The sequence below is a fragment of the Amblyomma mixtum genome, chromosome 2 (genome assembly GCF_055824585.1).
Source record: "Amblyomma mixtum isolate Tamu chromosome 2, ASM5582458v1, whole genome shotgun sequence".
NCBI lineage: Eukaryota > Metazoa > Arthropoda > Arachnida > Ixodida > Ixodidae > Amblyomma > Amblyomma mixtum.
The window spans coordinates 226,835,132-226,858,625 of NC_143013.1; the positions used below are offsets into that span (position 1 = coordinate 226,835,132).

General features: G+C 46.5%; 1 protein-coding gene across 4 annotated transcripts in view; it reads left to right on the forward strand.

Moving 5' to 3' along the window:
• LOC149362797 (caspase-3-like) overlaps nt 1-23,494 on the forward strand; it is a 51,712-nt gene that overhangs the window by 15,732 nt on the left and 12,486 nt on the right. Inside the window, exons 4-7 of one of the 4 annotated variants that reach the window (XR_016289051.1) lie at nt 1,934-2,016; nt 3,050-3,220; nt 4,292-4,514; nt 19,955-20,056. The exons of 1 other annotated variant lie outside the window; for it this stretch is intronic. Coding sequence is in view for 2 of the 3 variants with exons in the window: in XM_089573228.1 (XP_089429354.1) it covers nt 1,934-2,016; nt 3,050-3,220; nt 4,292-4,514; nt 19,955-20,529 (1,052 nt within the window). In the remaining variant the exon portion in view is untranslated. Of the gene's footprint in view, nt 1-1,933; nt 2,017-3,049; nt 3,221-4,291; nt 4,515-19,954; nt 21,687-23,494 lie in introns of those variants that run through there. 2 more of the 4 variants (XM_089573230.1, XM_089573228.1) reach the window with 2 other exon arrangements.

Genomic DNA, 23,494 nt, shown 5'->3' on the forward strand with positions numbered 1-23,494 from the left:
CCGAGTTGCCATTTTCGAAACTCCGCCACAGCCCTGTCTCCGCCTACTTCGATCAGAGGTGGGCCGCAGCTATTCGGCTCCGCCACCATCGCTTCCTCACTAAAAAATGCCGCCTTCATCTGTGCACAGCTACAGATCTATCGTGGGTAGCCACTTGCTCAAAATTTACATTAGCGCGTGGTTAACATGGTCACAAAACTCGCAGCTTCCATTCATTAAGCCCCATTCCAGCCGCTATCAAAAAGAGAAAACCTTGCCGAATTACTAGCTTGACTTCAATGACTTCCTCGTGTTATTTAGGTTGTAGCACTTTTTAGGAGCAAGGCTTCGAACGCTGGCGGGCACGGCTGCTACTCCGTATTGCACTGCTGTTCTTTCTCTACCTTCATCGTTGCCTACAGATCCTGAGAAAACACCACGGCGTAAAGCAGTATGCGTAAGATTTCTCTAAATTTGTAGGTCGATGGCGGTCAACTCCATAAAGGAATAAAAATTCCTACGGGATGCCCTTTCTTCCAATGCTTGTGTTACTTCTATGTTCAGCCGCCACCCCATTCCATGGCGTTCGCGCGTCAGAAAATGCTGAGGGAGTAAGGCGTTCTACACCGCGATGGGTAGGCCACTATGTCGTATTAAATTCCTTCACCAAAACTTCGTCTTTCTGCCTTGAGCCCCGCTGCTGTGCATGTGAGTGTATTCCGGTCACTGAATGTTACATAGCATACCATCACTTTCTTCCGCCTATCGCCTCAAATAGGCATTACTTTCCTCAATACAATTTAATCGGTAGTGCAGTATCCAATGGTTCCGCAGTCTAATCCATTTGCCCTATGGGGGCCGAAAACGAAGCGGACGCACACACGGCGACTAGGCGCAACGGAAACGAATACCATGGTGCCGGCGCTCAGTTCTTTTTGTGACCCTTTGCGTAAACACTCCTAAGCATTCCACAATGCCTACGGTGTTGATTATTAATTCTCATGCGTGTTTTTTCAGGCTCGTATTTGTACGAAACATCAGCAACAATTCCCAGCTAACGTGTAGCTATTGTATACATTTTCGCAGGCACTGATATAGGTTGCTGATATCCAAACACTCACAGAAGACAGTGCGCTGCATGCCCCTTTCCGCTTACGAGACGCGCTAGACCCTACCTGCCTACATTGTTCGGAAGGCCCAGGCAACAAATGAAATTCATAGGCTTTCATTCAGACGCATAAAAATTTGCGCGCCAATATTCTTCGATTCCTCGTATATAGCTTGACGCTTGGGGGGAGGTGGAGGCACTGCGCACAGTGCTATGATGTGTGCACACATCATCGGACAAAAGGGACATTCAGAACAGGATTAGTGCAGAGTGACTGGTGCCTACTTGAAGAGCCGATCCGCAGCAAATTAAATCGATGTGCGAATAAGCAATTTTTTATAGATCGTGAGCTCTATCGAAACATCCGCCGCCATTCTCAAAGGAAGAAAGTTTGCATCGGTTGTCATGCCAATAAGGCGAGTGTAGTTGGCTTCTTGGAGGCGCCGACAGGTAAAGTGTGTAACGAATTAGGCCTCTTTCGCAAACCCTTATCTGCCTACTCGTCCTTAACGCAAAGTATTCTGCGCAGGTACGGGAAAGTTACATTGCCACTCTGAGCTCACATGGTAGAAACCCCTTTCTGTCTATAATAGCTGCCTTCCGTGGCCCGTTTTGCTTAATAACATGCAAAGATTTTTTTGTGTTATTGGTAAGCAATCAAAGACAAAAGCACCTCTGTTTATATGCAAGTGCACAGCCAATATCTTTGTTCTATTTTGTTCTTTACTTTATTACTTTATTGCTAACTGCGGCTACTAAGTAGCACCTAACGCTTGATGACCTATTCAGAGCTGCCGCTTGTTTATTTGTTAACATTGTGAACATGGCGTTGCTCTCTTGACGAAGGTTCCGGCTGCTGGAGAGAGAGACCTGTCTGCAATTTAGGTATTTGTGTCACGCCAGACGAGATATGGAACCAATGGGTTAATGTGAGTTCATTCTTTCGATTGAAAAACTTTTTGTCGTTGCAATGATTAGACTCGTGGTGAAGACTCGAGGTTGGGCAGCAATAAATTTAGGGAAGGAGAAGGCGCCATTTACAGTTAACTTCGTGTCGCAAAAAGAAGCATATACGCAGCGGCCTCTCCCCTGAGAAAACATGCAATTTTATTGTTAATTTTTATACAGAACCAGGGCCTCTGCTATAATATTAGGGAGCATGACTAGGCAGGAAAAATTAGTGCGAAATAATTTTATCCAGCATTTGCTCAATATAAGGCATTAGACTGTTTGTAGCGCATTTACTGCACACGTCACTACAGGTCACTAGAGGTTCTGCAAAGCATCGCCACACATGATGTGAGCAAACTGTTTCTGTCGACTTCTTTTGGACTATTCTGGTTTTCCTGTTAAGACGTGTGGTCTCATTTCGAAAATTTTTCTGACAAGAGCACTACTTAAACACTTATCTGTCGTACTATGCGTGCGGCTTCGAGCTAAGTAAAATAAAGTTACTGGTAACAAGGGATGTTGCAAGATATAACAGTAAAAATGAGAGTGAGTTATATGACATGTAAGCACACAAGAATACCATGCTCCGAACACGCGAATATAATGAGTCTAAGCATGCCGGAAAAAGAAGCCGCTGTTTCCAGGTTTCACAACATTGAAAGCGAACTGATACAAGAAAATAACAAGAACTTAATTGTTACCTGCATTACTTTGCACAAAAAGGTTTGAACAAATTTAAGCATTTAACTTTGCCAATATCTGTAACCTGCTTGCACTGCTCAGCAGACTGCGCTTCAACCTTCAGTCTGCTGCGCACAGAGATGGTCGCTGCTGTAACTGATTCACCCTGAACAACAGTGGTGCACCATTGCTAGACACCCTTTCTGGCAGCTGCTCAACCGTATTATACTAGGCAGACTTTTCATATTCATCACTGAAAGGGCACTGAATATTTCCACGAGATCTTACTTTCTTTGTATGAAAAACCTACTTTCTTTTTCATGCGCAAAGTTGTACAAAATGCGGAGATGGCCAAGAGGAACGTGCATCATCATTGGCAACATTGCGTTCAAAGGTTATGCCGAAGAGCGTGAAGGCTGCATTGAAGACGTGAAACGCATGCAGGGGCTTTTTTTGGCTCTGCACTTTGACTGCACCGTTGCCACCAATCTGAGAGCAGATGTGAGGTTTTATTTCTGTATTATATAACGTGATCGTGTGTGTCATGACGTTTCTCGCAATACGCACTATGAGCATATTTGCTTCTGTCGTTCAAAATATGTTAACTCCTCCATCATTAGCTCACACGTGAGCGAGTGCAGGATTGCACCGACTAAACAAATCGCATCTTTTCGAATTATTGCAATACATTGGTGTTTCTTTTAATGTCACCAAAGTGACGATCCGCATTTTTTTGGGGGGTTCAGTTTTGGTTTGGGTTCATACTTTTCAAGTTAAGTTAGCGGTTAGGCTCCAGTGGGGTATTCCGCTTCGAATTGAAATGTTTCAAACGGGTTCAAGGGCGTTCGGGACAGCAAAAATTGGATTCCGTTTCATCTGGTAAACCTAAATGAGACTTGGATGCGCCAGCATGTTTGGACTTGTAAGCGTTGGAAATGTAGGAAGCGGCAAAGGGTATATCTATTTAGGACAAGTAATACCGCAGGTCCGGACGATGAAAGTGAAATAGTTACGGAGCGACAATGGTAAGCAACGCATATGACAGTTTCTCCTAGGCCACTAGTAGGAGCTTGCCAATGGTTCTCATGAAGAAAATATAGTCAACTAGTATTGCACGAGCAATTTCTTGCCGGGCAGTAGCGTTCAAACTAATTGAATGTTACAGCACATACGCATAATGCGTTTTGCAGCGGTTCGACAGACGTTTCTCTTCTTCGTGACGCTTTAAAGCTGCTCATATACATTTCACCTGCACACAGCACACTACTACAAGAGTCCATTTATTCTTAAACCGTTCCTTCATGACCGAAATATTTTTGTTGTATTTCCTCAAAACCCCAAGGCTCACATCAGGAGTCTTTTCAACTTCCCAGCTTAAATTATAAATTCTGGTTGCACTTTTCAGTTCATCATACCCAAAAATTATTTACTGTTTCCTTGAAAAAAAAACTGATCTTTTAGACAATGTTTGCATCGCTGTCCTTCAGGAAGCATGGCCGCACTGTAATAGCAAGGCTTTTGGGGAGCGAATCTGCTACAGAGCTTTTAATGAGTGGCAATGCTGTTTTGTAGGAGATGAAAACGCTTCTGAAATGGGCAGCCAAAGAATGTGACAGCAGGAAGGATGACTGCCTGGTGGTTGTGCTGATGGGGCATGGTAAAGAGAACTACATTTATGGGACGGACTACGAGCCACTGCATCTTTACAACGACGTCTACGGACAGTTCGACAAAGCCAACTGTCCTCAGCTGAAGGGGAAGCCAAAGCTGTTTTTTGTGCAAGCATCTCGCAGAGGTCAGCACAGAGAACGCTTCACAGAGCGCCACCAAATAATTTCACCTAAGTCAATTCGATCATCCACACAATCACCCTTTCTCGCAAGTGACATTTATATTGTGATCATGTGCGCTTGCAATTAGGGGTGTAAAATGGTACTACTTCCTGAAGTGCGCAGTGAATAGGGACTCAAGTTAACATCACCTGCGGTGCAAAAAAGCAAGCAAGCCCATTCTTAGTGTTTATTATGTGAATGGGAAACAAAACAACGGTCCACAAAGTTCAAAACTTAGAGGAAAATCGTGCGCTACAGAACATGCCCTGAAAAAAATTCATTTTAAGATCTACCATTGTCACAAGAGCTTTATCAATCGTCTTTTATGTGCAATAAGCCGAGATTTTGCACCTGTTAAGCAATATATATATATATGTATATATATATTGTGAGACAGGAGACAGAGCCCAGGATGGAGTGAGCTTTAATGGCACCCGCAAGTATGGCGACCAACCCTTCGAAGAAGAAGATGATCGATGATGATGGATATGTACAGATGAAGACGAAGGTCGCATGTTGTGCTTTGAGCGATGATGATGGATATGTACAGATGAAGACGAAGGTCGCATGTTGTGCTTACACTTTCTCCCCTCGCGTACGAAAGCGACCGGCCCGGGCGCAGATTAGAGCACAGTAGGGCGACGGGCAAAGGGTTTGAGGCGGGAAACATGAACAATCTCGGCACCTCGGCAACGACGATCATTAACAGGATGAACAGGGGCAACGCGATAGTTCACCGGGGACGTTTGTTCGAGTACAGTATACGGACCAATATAACGGCTCAAAAATTTTTCACACAATCCCGGGGTGCGCACTGGAGTCCACAGGAGTACCTCATCACCAGGGTGAAAAAATATGGCACGGTGGGAGAGATCATAGGTGTTTTTCCGGGAGGCTTGGGAGGCGTCGGTATTCAGGCGGGCAATGGCACGGCAGTAGGTAAGACGAGAAGTAAACTGTTCGTGAGAGAGTCTGGAAGAGGTTGAGGGGGCGGAGAAGAAAGACGCTTCGAGGGTGAAGGTAGGTTGACGTCCATACACAAGGAAGAATGGGGAGAAGTTGGTGGTTCTTTGCACGGCACTATTGTATGCAAAGGTAACGAAGGGAAGCATGGTGTCCCAGTTGGTGTGGTCGGGCTGGATGTAGGTGGCTAGCATATCGGACAGCGTGCGATGAAAGCGCTCTGTGAGCCCATTGGTCTGAGGGTGATAAGCTGAAGAGGTTTTGTGCACGGTTCTGGAGGCGTGAAGAACTTCGGCAAGGATGCTGGAGAGGAAGGACTTGCCGCGGTCACTAATAAGGACACGAGGAGCTCCATGGCGCAGAAGGATGGCGTTCAGGAAGAAGTGGGCGATCTCTGAAGCAGAGCCGGAAGGAACAGGGGCCGTTTCAGCGTATCTAGTTAAGTGGTCGATGGCAGTGACGATCCAACGGTTGCCCGTTGGTGTTAATGGTAAGGGACCGTAGAGGTCAATCCCAACGACTTCAAAAGGGGAGAAAGGACAGGGGAGAGGCTGTAGAAGGCCCGCAGGGGCAGACGTGCTCCGTTTACGACGTTGGCAAGAGATGCAAGACGCAATATATTTTCCAACAGCGGTTGAGAGGCCAGGCCAAAAGAAACGGCGCTTGATGCGGTCATAAGTTTTCTGAAAGCCTAAGTGGCCAGCCGGGGGGTCATCATGAAAGGCCTGCAAAACTTCTCGGCGAAGAGAACGGGGTACGACAGGCACCCATGAGTCACCGAAGGGGCTGTAATTGTGCCAAAGAAGGATGTTGTCGACTAGCTTGAAAGAGTTAAGTTGGCGACGTAGGCGGGCATTCGGTGGCCGCGTAGCACCGCTCAGACGGTCGATAAGAGTCCGGCAGTAAGGGTCGGCCCGCTGCGCTGAGGCGAGATCGCCAAGACTGGGAGCTGGCATCAAGTCAATGGGTGCGGCGGTCAAGGTTGAAATAGCCGTCGAAGGGGTAGTTTGGCAGTTTGAGGATGCGGAGGACACGGGTTGCGGATGCGGAGGTTGGGTTTGGGCGAGGGGACAACGAGATAGCGCATCGGCGTCCTGGTGTTTCTTGCCCGATTTATAGGTGACGGTAAAGTCATATTCCTGGAGACGGAGAATCCAGCGGCCGAGGCGGCCGGACAAGTTTTTCTGCGAGGACAACCAGCACAGGGCATGATGGTCAGTGACAACTGTGAACTGGCGGCCGTACAAATAAGGGCGAAATTTCTGAATGGCCCAGACAACAGCGAGGCACTCTTGCTCAGTTATCGTGTAGTTCTGCTCCGCTGCAGTCAGTGTACGACTGGCGTAGGCGATGACTTGCTCGCACGAAGAGTGCTGCCGCTGCAGAAGAACTGCACCAATGCCGTGTCCACTGGCGTCCGTGTGTAAAATCGTTGGAGCATTGTCGTCGAAATGTGCCAGTATCGGATCAGATGTGAGAGCCTTCTTTAAGGTAGTAAAAGCGACCTCACAGGCCTCAGACCAAACAAACGGCTGGTCAGCGCAGAGGAGCTTATGCAAAGGGGCCGCAATAGAGGCAAAGTTGCGTATGAAGCGCCGGAAGTATGACGCTAGCCCCAGAAAACTGCGCAGGTCTTTGACGCGCGATGGGCGAGGAAAATGCAAAACTGCAGCCACTTTGTCGGGATCAGGCTTTACACCCTTCTGGCTAACGACGTGACCGAGTACCTTGATAGAAGTGGAAGCAAAGCAACATTTCTTGGTGTTTAACTGTAGGCCGGCCTCAGAAAGTGCGCTTAATACTTCATCGAGACGAACAAGGTGTTCAGAAAAAGTCGAAGAAAAAATGACTATGTCGTCGAGGTAGCATAGGCACGTTTTCCACTTCAGGCCTCGGAGAACGGTGTCGATCATGCGCTCGAACGTGGCCGGAGCATTGCATAGGCCGAACGGCATAACGTTGAATTCGTATAATCCGTCGGGAGTGGCGAAAGCAGTTTTTTCCTTGTCGGCCTCATGCATTGGTATTTGCCAGTATCCGGATCTTAGGTCGAGACTAGAGAAAAATTGTGCACCTTGGAGACAGTCGAGGGCGTCATCAATCCGAGGCAGCGGATAAACATCTTTTCTAGTGATCTTGTTAAGGGCGCGATAGTCAACACAAAAGCGTACTGAGCCATCCTTCTTTTGAACGAGCACAACAGGCGAAGACCAAGGACTCGAAGAAGGGCGTATGATGTGGCGCTTGAGCATGTCGGCTACGTTATCTTGAATAACCTTGCGCTCACTAGAAGACACACGATACGGGCGACGGCGAATGATGCCCGAACCATCTGTGTAGATGCGATGCTTAGCGGCGGTGGTTTGGCTCAAGGTTGTTGCCTGGGTATCGAAGGAAGCGGCATGCTTGGTCAAGACGGCAAGCAATTCATCTTTTTGAGTCGGGGTGAGACCGGGGCTGATAGCAGCTGAAATAGATGCAGAGGCAGAGGCAGGGGTCGAAAGAGCGAAGCTTGATGGGGCAGAGGAAAGAACGGCCACAGGTTGAGTGGTATCCACAGAAGCGATGGCTGTGCCTTGACGCAGAAGAATGGGTTCCGGCGTAGTGTTGAAGGCAGTCAGTAGTGAAGACCCATTGGTGAAGCGGAGCAGGGACGCGACGAGAAAGATGCCCCTTGAGAGAAGACGGGGGCTTGGTGTGACGAAAACGTCCCCAGCGTTGACGTGGGCAGAAGAAACAGAGAGGACATCTTCGCAGCCGGGGTAAAGTACATGATCAGCGGTGGTAACCAGATGATGAGAAGGCAGGACAGAAACGGCTGAAAGGTCGGATCCAGAAGCCTGTAGAGTAGGGGGACAGCAGGTAATTACAGCTTGCGCAGAGTGGAGGAAGTCCCAGCCGAGGATGAGGGGATAAGCACAGGAGGGAAGCACAGCAAATACTATGTAGTGCAGGATGCCGTCGATAGTGACTCGTGCCGTACACAATCCGGAAGGACGCATTGATTCATCATTGGCAGCACGGAGAGAAGGACCACTGTAAGGGGTGCGCACCTTGCGAAGACGAGAACATAAATCAGAACTAATTACAGAAATGGCGGCGCCCGTATCGATCAATGCTTCTACTACAGTGCCTTCAATGTCAACGGTTAACATGTTCGATGGCTGTGCAGGAGGAATTGAGAGGGCGGCGTGCGGTGCAGTTTTACCTCCGGAAACTGCACAATTTAGTTTTCCGTGTGGCCATTTGTCTGGGAGGATGGTGGACGTAGAGGCGACGACGAGCGGCGGAAAGGCGATGGGGAGCGGCGGCGCGACGGCCTGTCTGTCGAGGAGCGGTCCGGAGAGGTAGAGGAATAGGAGGGACGATAATTGGTAGGGTCAGCAAACGGTGGGCGGTAAGCGTACGACGAGTACGGAGCGTCTTGGGAGAAGTCCCCGTACGATGGGCGACGAGGAGGACTGGAGGCAAACGCCGGACGGTAAGCAGGTGACGAGTACGTAGCTCCGTTGCGAAAGTCTGGGTACCACTCGCGCTCGTCGCGTTGACGGCGACGGCACACACGGGCAACATGCCCGCGAATTCCGCAGTAGTGACATACCGGCCGACGTGCAGGCGGACTCCAAACAGGACACATAGCGGGGCTCGGGGACACAGAGACCGGAGTTTGCTGGACGGGCTGTGGATGCGACGGGTAAACAGCAGCAGGAGGCGTCGCAGCAACCTGGGCATAGGTAGGCACAAAACGCGGTACAGGTGGTTCCGCAGCCAAGGGGCGAGTGACCGAAGCGAGCTCGTCTTTGATGAGATCACGCAAAGGCGAGGACGACGGGGCTGGAGGCGGGTGGGAATCAACTGGCGGTAAGGTGGAGCCGTGCAGTTCCTCCCGGATAATGGAGCGAATGAGGGAGCGTAAGTCCACGTCAGGTGAAAGTGGGGTGTCCCAGGTGTCTTTTAATCGAAGCGACTGAAGGTCGTCAAGACGATGGCAAGTTGTTCGGATGTCTTCGACTGACGTTGGATTCTGAGCAGCAAGCGTGTTGAAGGCAAATCACCCAAGCCCTTTCAGAAGATGACGTACCCGATCGTTCTCTGACATAGCGCTGTTGACACGTCGACACAGGGCAAGCACGTCTTCAATGTAGGATGTGTAGGACTCACCGGGTAGCTGAACGCGCGTATCTAGCTTTTTTTTGTAGACAGCGGGGCTTGCACCAGATGTGCCAAAGATTTGTCGTATCTGTGCCGAGAAGTGAGCCCAGTCCGGGATGGCATCTTTGTGGTTGACGAACCAAGTCTTGGCCACGGCAGTGAGGTAGAACGACACGTTTACAAGTTTCATCGCTGAGTCCCAACGATTATAGGCACTGACCTGGTTATATTGGTCGAGCCAGTCCTCGACATCGTCCCCACGAAGACCAGCAAAAATGGGAGGCTCGCGCTGGAGTGTGGTGATGGTCCAAGTGGAGTGTCCAGAAGATTGGGAAGAACCGGGTTGGCTCGTCATTGCTGGCTCCAGACGGTTCGAATCGAGAGGAAGAAGAACGGGGGGCCCACCGGGAGTACGAGTGGTGTTGTCGCTGACGGTATCCATCGGTGCGGATGGCACGAGCAGGTGGCGACCGGAACGTAGCTGCAGTCTGGCGGCGGAGAGGACGCAGGGATCGAGAGCACACTCCACCACTTGTGAGACAGGAGACAGAGCCCAGGATGGAGTGAGCTTTAATGGCACCCGCAAGTATGGCGACCAACCCTTCGAAGAAGATGATCGATGATGATGGATATGTACAGATGAAGACGAAGGTCGCATGTTGTGCTTTCAGCGATGATGATGGATATGTACAGATGAAGACGAAGGTCGCATGTTGTGCTTACAATATATATATATATATATATATATATATATATATATATATATATATAGGTTGCGAAAGCGTGAAGTACTAGACTGCTTATAAGAATATAGAGCGAAGTATACGCTTCGTTAAAGGAAACATATTTATTCAACTCGACGTTTCGATCGGAAGACCGATCTTCTTCAGGAGTGATTTTACATTGTGAATGCATCCCCTTTTATAGGGGCGGGCACAGAACAGGTAAGTGGGAAACACAAAGCACATAGCAGAAAAATACGCATAAAAAATTACGCATAAAATATTATTAGAGGCAGTGCGACCCACACACACATACACACAAAAAAAAGAGTGCGAGGAACAGGTACTCAGTCAGAAAATACAATGTCCAGATGCGGCCTCTGCTTTGTTAAGCACCACAGGCTTGCTTATTCAGTCATGTCCAGCTGGGAGGTGCTCGACAGGTGCGTGGCCGTGCAACAACTTTCGTAGAAGAATGCGAAAACTTGTTCCTTCTCCTGGCCGCGAGAGCAAAAAAAAATATAAAATATGCCCCTCCAACAGAGGGAGCAGACAACAGAAAAAAAAGAAAAAAAGGAAAATGAACAGAGCAAGGAAGAAACCTCGAAAAAAAAGTGAAATAGGTAAAAGAAAACCTTTAAAGTAGTGCTTTTTCTTCGCACCCAGCTATAGTGCACCCAACCCTGGTTGAGGAGAAGTATTGGAAGGAAAGTAAAAAAAGAAAAAAAAATATAAGAAAGAATATATAAAAAAATGTGAGCTTACATAGTAAAATTAAAAAGGAAAAAAAATTTAAAAAAATAAAAAAAAAGAAATTTGTGCGGCATTCGCGTGACCACAAGGTGAGCACACCCCGGGGGGGAAACGGCACAGGTGTGGCACAGGTGTGGCATGCAGAAAGGGGTATGACCTCAGACGACTTAGTCAGAGTTGCTTTGTTTAATTTCGTAGGTCCCTCACCTCGGAAGAGAGGTGAGGGTGCCGTAAGTTTCATTAATGCCGTATTGTACTGTGTTAAATTTAAAAATAAAATATGATTCTCGTTGCTCGCGCTCACGAGTGTTTTTGAAGCCACTCTGTAGTATTGTTACTTTAAGTTTGTCAAACTCGTGACTTTTCTCGCGGAGGTGTTTCGAAAGAGGGAGGTTGGGGAGGGATTGGGTATGTGAGCGGTGGTTATTAAATCTGAAACGGAAGGAATTGTCTGTTTGGCCTATGTATTGCATTCGACAGTCGCCACACTCGAGCATGTAAACACTAGTGATAGACACTAGTGATTAATGTACTTCCTTCTACTCGAACCAGAACATCCAGGAAGTTAATTTTATTGGTTGAGTAGGTGTGTGTGAAAGAGATATTGGGATGGATTTTGTTGAATGAGGCGATAAAATGGATGAGTTCGTCCTCGGTTTCTGTCCAAACTATGAATATGTCATCCAGAAAGCGTTTGTAAAAAGCTGGTTTTGTTGGATATGAGGACAGAAAGTCAGATTCAATTTTGTTCATAAATATGTTGGCGTAATTTGGAGCCATTTTGTGCCCATAGCTGTACCGCTAGTTTGAAGATAATATGAGTTGTTGAACTCAAAGGTGTTAAGTTTAAGGACCAAATTTGCAAGTGTCTCGACGGCACTTGGACTAGGGGTGTCTAGAATTTTGTATTCTTTATATGATCCAACCATTGCCTGAATTCCGTCGTCATGTGGGATGTTAGTGTAAAGTGATACCACATCCAGGGTTACTAGGAAAGCGCCTTGAGGGAAGGTGACATTCGATAATTCTTTCAGGAAGTGATTAGTGTCGCGTATGTAAGATGGATGTTTCGGAGGTATATGTTTGATGAGCGAATCGATATACTCTGAGATCGGTTCTGTTATTGTGCCTATACCAGAAACAATCGGTCTCCCTGGATGATTCTGTTTGTGTATTTTCGGAAGCATGTAGAAGCGCCCCGCGGAGGAATTTCTTGGCGTGAGCGCCTTACCTACTCGCGGTGGTAATTCACCTTCATCTGTTAGTTTTTTTATAGTTTGCTCTACGATGTTCTTTTGCTTAGCGGTCGGGTCTGACGGGAGTTTAGTATAGAATTTTGGGTTGCTGAGCTGGCGGTTGCCCTCCTGAATGTAGTTATCTGTGTCTAAAATAACTATGCCTCCACCTTTGTCGGCGGGCTTGATGACAATGTCGGTTCGTTTGCTAAGTGAGCCTAAGGCGTTACGCTCTTCTTTTGTGAGGTTAGGTGGCCCAGATTTTCGTGTCCCAAAAGCTTGAAGAATCTCCTTTTGTACCGCTTTTATATATAGGTCTAGATGTCTGTCCCTACCAGTTTTGGGTGTCCACTGTTCCTGAGATCGGGGGTACCGCACATTATTTGTGTTCGGTTTGTCGAAGAAATATTCCCGTAATCTGAGAGTTCGCGAAAAGTTATCTAGATCCTGGAGTAACTTGTACTCGTTATACTTGCTATGGCTTGGGCAGAATTTAAGGCCACGCGACAGCAGGGACTTTTCCTCGGGGGTGAGCTGTGAGCTTGACAGGTTAATTATATTTTCCGGAAGGTGTGGCTCTTCGGGTGTTTGGTCTAATGTGGTTGGATGTTGGTTTACGGTTTCCTTGTAATTGTCGGGTGTGGGTATGTGGCTTGCTAGTTGTAATGGCATTGTGAGCTCTATACAATCCTCGACAAGGATGCCATCACGGGAAAATTTAGTAAGTTTTTTCGTCCAAATTTGCTGAGATTTGTTAGACTTGAAGACCTCAAGCTCATTTACCTCGGATGTTGAGAGTATCATGCTTTGACGCGCCCGCCTCTCCTCTAGTGTAAGTGATGCCAACGTCTTTTTGAAGTGCTCAATTGTTATTTTTAAAAGGTTTATGGATGCTTTAAGTAGTTCTGTGCTCCATGCTAGGCGATGGGATTCCGAAAGGTTGCTAATGGATGGGGTTAAAGATACAAAAAGTCCTTTCGGCACAGTTTCTGATTTAAGGTATATTTGAAGGGATTTTACGTGGAGCTGGTGCTTGATTCGTTTCTCAATAATTTTTCTTAGCTTTAAAAAATTCCGAGAGCGTGTGGCACAAGTAGAGGGAGAGCTCGTGGGCGCGTGAGCTTGGTCGGCCCGTCAGTATTGTTTAAACTTTAGCCGTTGGGCTGAGCCACAGCGTCGTCTGAGGTCATACCTTTGTTTCGGCGTGGTGGTGTCATTCCCGAAGTCCTGGATGATGACGGAAGCTTGCCGGGATCCAGAAGCCGGTGTTGTTGGTGCTGAGGTGGGGGCCTTCCGTGATCCGGGGCTCGTTGGTGTGGCATCCGGTGACGCCTCGGCCTGTACAATGGGTGCCGGTAGTGGGGACGGGGCATTTGCTGTTGAGCTCTGGTTCTCGGGTGTGGGGTCTCGCGCCGCAACTCTGCTTGGTTTGGCGGCTTTGAATGAAGACACCGTACACTCTGGGGCTCTCTGTGTTGGGCTTGGTAGCAAAGCTGCCCTCGGGGCCTGGCGTCAGCTGAAGTTCCTCGCGGCGGATTCCGTGAGGGATCTTTCGGAGGAATCTTCCGACGGAAGCCCTGCAAACCAGGTGTCTGTCTTTGCTTGATCAGATTATCTGCTTCAGCGATGGTCGGGAAATCTGGCCCTGCAGGGCCACTGCAATGATGATTTGTTCTGCTTGAGACCTCAAAATAGCTCGAAGCTATGCGGGTGGACGGGAGGATCTTCTCTGTGGAAGTGAGGTGATCCTGCCATGGGACCAAGCAGTGTTGTCTGGCAGTGAGGATAAGGTTGTAAATATTCCAGGCGAGCACCGAAACGCCTCCAAAACTTGGGTGCACCCCGTCAGCGGCTAGGACTCTGGTCGCGGGGAAGGCTTCAAGGGAGTGGTGGATGTAGAACACATCTCGGGTTTTGGCGCACAGTTGGACCAGTCTACAGTTGAACTCAATGGCTCGTTCATTGAATTTCTCCACTGTCCGCCTATTTCCGGAACCTCGTCGGCGGTTAGGGGCCCGGGGTAATACTAATGTGGCATACACCACCTCGATTTTAGGCCGTGCGTTGCGGATAAACTTTAGGGCCTCCTCATTAGTGGCGAAGGACCGTGTCCATGCTTGAACCGTAGATGTCGTTCGTACCCAAATGAAGGATCAGTCCGGTGACACTGGGAGGCACCAAGTCCAGCAGGTTTCTCACATCGTTGATGCCGGCTGCGGGTAGCGAAATGAAGGCCGGGGCGCACAAGCTTGAAGCGTCGAAATGGTTGTACAGATGCTTGGTCTGCGAATCTCCAATTAAGGCCCATGTTGGTGCGTGGAGTGGGAATTTCCAGAAAACTTTCCTTGAAGCGTTAGTGGCAGCCATTGAAGAAAATAGGTTGCGAAAGCGTGAAGTACTAGACTGCTTATAAGAATATATAGCGAAGTATACGCTTCGTTAAAGGAAACATATTTATTCAACTCGACGTTTCGATCGGAAGACCGATCTCTTCAGGAGTGATTTTACATTGTGAATGCATCCCCTTTTATAGGGGCTGGCACAGAACAGGTAAGTGGGAAACACAAAGCACATAGCAGAAAAATACGCATAAAAAATTACGCATAAAAAATTACGCATAAAAAATTATTAGAGGCAGTGCGACCCACACACATACACACAAAAAAAAAGAGTGCGAGGAACAGGTACTCAGTCAGAAAATACAATGTCCAGATGCGGCCTCTGCTTTGTTAAGCACCACAGGCTTGCTTATTGACAGTCGTGTCCAGCTGGGAGGTGCTCGACAGGTGCGTGGCCGTGCAACAACTTTCGTAGAAGAATGCGAAAACTTGTTCCTTCTCCTGGCCGCGAGAGCAAAAAAAATATAAAATATGCCCCTCCAACAGAGGGAGCAGACAACAGAAAAAAAGAAGAAAAAAAAGGAAAATGAACAGAGGAAGGAAGAAACCTCGAAAAAAAAGTGAAATAGGTAAAAGAAAACCTTTAAAGTAGTGCTTTTTCTTCGCACCCAGCTATAGTGCACCCAACCCTGGTTGAGGAGAAGTATTGGAAGGAATGTAAAAAAAGAAAAAACTATAAGAACAAATATATAAAAATGTGAGCTTACATAGTAAAATTAAAAAGGAAAAAAATAAAAATAATAAAAAAAGAAATTTGTGCGGCATTCGCGTGACCACAAGGTGAGCACACCCGGGGGGGGGGGGGGGAACGGCACAGGTGTGGCACAGGTGTGGCATGCAGAAAGGGGTATGACCTCAGACGACTTAGTCAGTGTTGCTTTGTTTAATTTCGTAGGTCCCTGACCTCGGAAGAGAGGTGAGGGTGCCGTAAGTTTCATTAATGCCGTTTTGTACTGTGTTAAATTTAAAAATAAAATATGATTCTCGTTGCTCGCGCTCACGAGTGTTTTTGAAGCCACTCTGTACTATTGTTACTTTAAGTTTGTCAAACTCGTGACTTTTCTCGCGGAGGTGTTTCGAAAGAGGGAGGTTGGGGAGGGATTGGATATGTGAGCGGTGGTTATTAAATCTGAAACGGAAGGAATTGTCTGTTTGGCCTATGTATTGCATTCGACAGTCGCCACACTCGAGCATGTAAACCACGTTGCTGGAATCACAATTCAGGTCTTCCCGGATAGAATGCTTGAAATTTGAATGGGTGCTTTTAGCCAGTGCCGTGGTTTCCATGTGTTTGCAGACTTGACATCGACTTTTTTTGCATGGTGTGCAACCTACAGCTCTCGGTTTATTGACTGTCGAATGGACAACATGGTTTTGCAGATTTTTTGGTCTCCTATATGTTACTTGGGGGACCGTTGTCAAAATATTTGAAAGACGGTCACTCTGTTCTATGATATTAAAGTGTTTTTTTTAGGATCTTGTTAATATTCGGGAGATTACTTGTGAAGGTTAGTATACGATTACAGCGCTGTGATGATGGCTGAGATTCCTTAATGACATGATTAATATTAGTTGCTTCTGCCTTTTTAATGGTATCGTTGATTATAGAAGACGGGTAATGTTGTTTTTTTAGAGTGTCCCGCATGCGATTAGCATTTTCGTGAAAATCTTCCGATCGTGAGCAAATTCGTTTGAATCTGATGGCCTGTGAGTATGGGATTGAAGTTTTGCAGTTTTGTGGGTGGCAGCTGTTGAAATGAAGATACTGTTGTCTGTCTGTGGGTTTTTTATAGACACTAGTGATTAATGTACTTCCTTCTACTCGAACCAGAACATCCAGGAAGTTAATTTTATTGGTTGAGTAGGTGTGTGTGAAAGAGATATTGGGATGGATTTAGTTGAATGAGGCGATAAAATGGATGAGTTCGTCCTCGGTTTCTGTCCAAACTATGAATATGTCATCCAGAAAGCGTTTGTAAAAAGCTGGTTTTGTTTGATATGAGGACAGAAAGTCAGATTCAATTTTGTTCATAAATATGTTGGCGTAATTTGGAGCCATTTTTGTGCCCATAGCTGTACCGCTAGTTTGAAGATAATATGAGTTGTTGAACTCAAAGGTGTTAAGTTTAAGGACCAAATTTGCAAGTGTCTCGACGGCACTTGGACTAGGGGTGTCTAGAATTTTGTATTCTTTATATGATCCAACCATTGCCTGAATTCCGTCGTCATGTGGGATGTTAGTGTAAAGTGATACCACATCCAGGGTTACTAGGAAAGCGCCTTTATGCGTAATTTTTTATGCGTATTTTTCTGCTATGTGCTTTGTGTTTCCCACTTACCTGTTCTGTGCCCGCCCCTATAAAAGGGGATGCATTCACAATGTAAAATCACTCCTGAAGAAGATCGGTCTTCCGATCGAAACGTCGAGTTGAATAAATATGTTTCCTTTAACGAAGCGTATACTTCGCTGTATATATATATATATATATATATATATATATATACACACGCGCTAAAAGAACTTGTATGTACTTCACCTCTATCTAGGAGGCAGTAGAGACTTTAAAATCAAAATAAAATTTTTTCTTCGAGGGTTTTGTACAAGCGCTCGCAGATGCTGGATGTTGCGTCGCCGACTCAATGATTTCATCGCCTTTGCCCGCAATGCAGCACAGTGCCCTTAGCTTGAGGTTCTTATCGGAGCTCAAAAAGCAAACTAACTTTGTCTCCTGGTGAAATAACTAAGCCTCTTTTTCTTTCGGCGTCTATGACGAAGGCAAAAGCTGGTGAAGTGGAGACTTCAGTTTTATAGAGCAACGCAAACCTTACTGTGCAAGTCTGCGTTGACAACTGATCGCTGCGAAGGCCCTTTCTGTGCTACTCGGAGCTTGAATGGAAGAATAAAGCACCAAACTAAAGAACTTCTAGAAAGCAGAAAACCCCCTGTCTCCATCGCCGGTGAGCCATTAGCAGCAGGTACCGGCAAGAGAAAGCTGCACTTCCAAACTGCACAAATGGTGACAGCAAACGCACAGGACGAAAGCCAACTTTCAACTGAATGAAATTTTATCGGAGGCCAATCCTGTAACCAAGATTACGCATACGGTCTGTCGGAACGCGTCAGCTCATGTGACGAACTTCAAATATTAACTGCGCACGAAGGCATTTGCCGCATTAACACACGTCACTTCCAAAACTTTAGTTATGGAATGCTAGCCTTGAGGCTCCGAAGCCCCTGGATAGTGGCCTGTGCAACCTCGAATTCAGCGAAATGAACGGCAGTCAGCAGCTTTGTTAGATCTTTGCTAGGAATCTCTATTCCGTGGGCTTCTTTGGCTAATTCTATAAATTTGGGGCCTCTTGAAACGAAGTACTTCGTGAATGCTGTCTCTGCCGTTAAGCATCCCCGCTAGGCACCAGGTGCAATAGCTCGTGCGATGAGTTAGATTCCCACATAAAAAAAATGGAGGGCATTAAGCGTCAGCTTATATAGGAAATGAAAGTCATACCTGAGCCAAACCTTTGCGACCAGATGAGGAAAGACGATAAACACTGCTTGCACAGCAGCGGTCATAGGGAAGCCTAACCCGCACTCCTATTCCTGGACGCCTTCAACATCACCGCTTTATCACGTATAACCTTAGGAACATCACCTGCTTGGCACCTGCGTTTCGGTTTATAAATCATAAACCGAAATGTAGGTGCCAAGCGGGTGCTGTTGCTGAAGGTTAACGGCAATAAAAGGAGCCTACCACGTGCTAGCTTCAGGCGAGATCGTTCCTGAGAAAAAGGGGATTTTGTCTTCTGTAATTTGCCTTGGGATACTGAAGCAGCACTACTGTCACGTCGAAGCTTTTGTATTTTAGAAAGTTTTCGTTGAATCCGGTAAAAAAGGTATTTTATGTAAACGAGAGCTCCGTGCAAACATCTCCGACGGCTGTGCAAATGTAGCTAAATTTCTAGACTTTTTCACTGGTTATTCAGGATTCTGGTTTGGTTTATGGCGTTATATCTTTAAAACGACTCAGGCTACGAGGGACACCGCAGTGGAGGGCTCCAGATAGCTTAGAACACCTTGAGTTCTAATGTGCACTAACTTCACAGTGTACACGGGTCTGTATCAGTTCGGCACCATCGAAAGGCGACCGCCATGACCAGTTCGAACCCGAGTCTTTCGGGTCAGCAGGCGAGCACCATAACCACTGAGAAAATGCTTGGTTTTGGTTTCGGTTTTGTTTATGGGGTTTAACCACCTGGGGTTCTTTAATGTGCACTGACATCGCACAGTACACGGGCCTCTAGAATTTCTCCTTCAAAGAAATTCAACCGCCGCGGCCGGGATCGAACCCGCGTCTTTCGGGTCAGCAGCCAGCTGGGTCAGCAGAAAATGCGGCGGCGTAATTAGGTTTCTATAGCGAAAAGAATACTCCTGAGTAGGCCATGTGATTCCCAGTAGCACTTAGTTGGCTTCACTCGTCTATGAGCACACACGATATGCTCAAGCGGATGTCGCATTGTGCTCAACTTATCGAGCTTCACCTGGTGCGATCTTTCCCTCTAGTTGAAAAAGCATTTATGCTCCATCCAGCCTCTCCACGAGACTGTTCGCCAGTGCCAGGCCTAATAAGAACGATGGACGTAATTATTAACATGCCATTTTTCGGATCCCTACAAACCCCTTATCTAACCATGTTAGCGTGCTCAATAATACGGCTCGTAATTCGGCTCTGGAAGTCTTGTTGCTATAGGTACCGTGAGAAACTTTTCGCGCTGCTGCTGGTATCCCAATCTGACCAACTCTACAGGCCACTTGTGATGCTAGAAGCGCTACAATGCCCAAAACGCCTTCGAAGGCATCAAGCGAGACATGCCTCCGTAGGTCGTTTTCTGTAGAAATGCCGGTTACCTCTGAAGGTCGTTTCGGCAGGCTCAAGGCTCATTTGATAAGACGCACTTTTCTATCCATGCATTTGTGCCACATTTATAAAGAGCTTGAAATATTACCGAAATATTACCGAAATATATCCCTCCTAATCAATACCTTGCTGATGACGCATCATCATCATCATCACCAGTGCCTGACATCAATTTAGAATCAAATGTGTTGCTACTATTACAATAGCGGTGGGTATGCTTCCATAATTCTTGTATTTTAATATCCATGATGCTATCATCACAGGGAACTACAGCGGCGCTACCTCCGCAGTGACGAAGAACTCCGATTCTGTCTCCATGTCCGCAGACTCATGCAACGCATCACCAGCCTCCAAGACACCAGAATGTACGGCTACGTGGTCAGACATGTTCATCGCGTATGCCACCATTCCTTGCTATCTGAAGCTTAAGAATGAAGAAAGTGGCTCTTGGTTTCTGTCGGCACTGTACGAAGTGTTCTTAGAGCATGCTCATACTGATAGCCTTGCAAAACTTATGAGCCGTGTTCATGATGTCATACTGAGCCGAGCCTCTCATGATGGCAGCCGAAAGACGCCCTGCATTATGCATTTTGGTTGGAGCAAGGAGCTGTACTTCTACCCTGGCCGCATGTACAGTCGGAAAACTCCGAAGCATCGCACTTCTTGCAGCACTTTAAGATTTATGCAGTTCACCGTGAGGGAGCGTGTACTCTATCGTGTTGTGCGACGACTGCCTCGAAAAGTAAAATCCAGACGGTCAACTGATGATGTGGAAGAGCAGTCCAGCTCGGAAGAAAGCGCACAATCTACTTCGGAAGGCTACCCAGAGTCTGATTAAATTGGCTATACGGCGTTACATGAAAATTCTGTGTAGGGAACTGGGGAGATTTCTCTCGTTTTGAAAGCGCTAACTGCCTACAGGAAAGGACGCACACAAACACATCGAAGCAAATGAATATTTCTTTGCACAAGCGCTGTTACATGCCTATTTTAAGACGTCGCAAGGTGAGAAAATTTTTCCGAAGGTCCCGACATCATAAAGATTTCATTTCCTTCATAATTAATAAAAAGTAAGCATTGCCAGCTTAGTTGTAGGGTTCTATTTTTCTTTCTTTGTTCCCTTTGAAACAAGATGGATAATCTCCTGGTCTAAAAGCCGAGTAAGCGACCTGACAAGGCCCGTGAGACTATTACATGCAATGTTTCGAAGAGAAAAAATATATACAGGTATGTTCTGTAGACCGCAACCGCAATGTAGACCGCAACCGGAAGAAATAAGTTTTACAAACAATCAAAGAAACCATTTGTTTGAGAGGAAAAATTAACAGATGCATCGTCTTCGTCACATTTAGATACGAACACAGACAGATCAGTAGACAAGGCATCAAAATAACACGCATTAAACGCTTGTGCTAGAGGAAAAGGAAACCAAAGTAAGAAAGCAGAAGAGATAAGATAAAACATGGTTCATGATTATGCATTGTACTAGCGCAATGGGTTCGAACTTCTATTGCCTGTGTTATTGTACATATTAATCGTTGATGGCCGCTTGTGTGGTAATGACTGATGTTTGTAATATGTGCGGAAATGAAGGATTTCCCAAAAAGCAGTTGTTGTCAGTACGCAATAACATTTGGTGTTAAAGATGCCTGAGATGGCCAAATTTTGCACGTCAGGATAACAGAAGTAGACTGTTTGCGTTAATCGATACTTGTTTAAGTTGTCTACCTTCACAGTATTAAAAGAATCGAATTCCTACTTAGTGGTAGACAGTGGTAGATATTTGTAATGTAGCTTGTAATTTTGTTTTTGTAACAAAAGGAGTCTCCTTAAATTCGTCTTTACTGTTGTGCACCATTGTACAGAATAGTTGTTTAAATATGAAGTGAATAAATCGTGATACACTAGAAGTGTCGCTTTTACTGGACGCAGCTTACGGCAACGTGACACCCTGCCTGCCACTGAAGAAAGTTATTGCCTTAGACAGTTGATAGCTTAACTCCGAACAAAACTGCTCAAATAATTGGATGGCCATTACAGTGTCAATATTCTGGCGTCCAAAATTCGATCTTAGAAGGCTTTATAGCAAAAGCATTGGCAAAGAGCTTGTCGCAAACGCAACCCGCTTGCTTATGACCAAAGGAAAGAGTGCAAAGGCGAAAGCTTATGTAAACGAGTTTACACTCGCAGTCAGGGCGCAGCGAGCAGCGCCGGACACCGCAACGCCGCCGCTCGCTCGGAGCCAAGCCCGCTCCGGCCGCCTACACGACTGCTCGGTTCCTTTTGGCAAAGGCGGTTCTTCTTCGTTTCTTTGTCTCGTATTTTGTAGTGTGGTCTGGTTGCACGCAGTAAACCATAATGCAGAACCAAATGGCCCCTGTTTTAGCTTGCTATCATGTTGATGATGGTTTGCTATCGACGTTGGTGATCATTTTCTTCTTGCGCTGAGTTATATCACTCATTTATGGATGGTAAGGCGCTGAATGGCGAAATTGTGAAGTGCAGGAGCGGAGAAGCTGCTCCATGACTCAAGCGGTGGATTTTTAAACATTATCTCTAATTTGTGGATCAGAGCATATCATTAGAGCATAAACGAAGACATATGATACACGTTAGCTGAGAGATGGGCCGTAGTAAGGAGGTCACCGCAAACCACGATCCAGCAGTTCACAGAAGATTTCGGAAATAGGACCAGGAGATCTACGCTCCCTTGCACAATTAGAGCTTCGGGTGGTCACACAAGGTGCATGGGAGACGGATTTTCAGTTGCCGGAAGGTGAAGTCGCTCTCAAGGGTCCACTCGGAAACACATTTCTGAAGGAGGACTGTCTGAATGTATAAGATATCCACAAAGCGATGAATAAAGCCGCGAAAGTATGATAATAAGCAAAAAAAATTGAGGAGCCACACAGATCCAAATACGCTGAGATCGATTGAACGACTCGACTGCTGCAGTTTCGGTGGCATTAACTCGGACGTCGCCTTTGCCAACGAGGTTTACAATGTTTAACGTTCGACACCCACCAGAATGGAATTTCGAGTTGAGAACAAGTCCAGCCTTGCGCATACAGTCCGTGACGAGAGCTGAACAGTTGTTGTGCTCACTGAACGTCTTTTCGAAAACGACAGCATCATTGAGGTAGCGAAGTATAGTGTCAATAGCATATAGTGTCGACAGCATCAGCTATACTTCGCGGAGGTGGGGGCATCGCAAAGGACCAACGACATCTGACTGAATTGATAAAGGTGACCAGGTGTAATAAACGCAGTTTTCTCTTCGTCCGCGGGATGTATAGAAATTAGCCACTACACCAATCGGAGGCCAGCAGAAGATAATTAAGAGGCTTAATTAGGCTTTCGATCGCATCCTAGGTGCTGGAAGGGGGCATACATTCCTTCTTGTGATGGCAATCATACGACAGTAATCAGCGCAAAGACCCCGGAAGACACATTGGAGCAATTCAGTGACTCGACGACTCTTAAATAACACCTTTGGTCAAAATTTCGTTCACTTTTTAAGTGATCACCGTGCGTTCAGATGGTGACGCGCGGTAGGGCTTCTCTCGGATTGTATGTGAAACGCCAATGTCCGTCCTGTGAAGGGTCCGAGACGGTAAAATGGAAATTGGTCTGCCTGGATGTGAAATTCAAATACGCAGGGGTATCGCAGAAGGATAATAACGCCAGATGAAAGTCGACTCCTGTACCGTGTTTGTCCTCTCTTCTGTATTTTTCTTTATGTGCAATGTACTGCTTCCTGAAGACAGAGACTATTTAGCCGCTTAGAACCGCCTACAAATTTT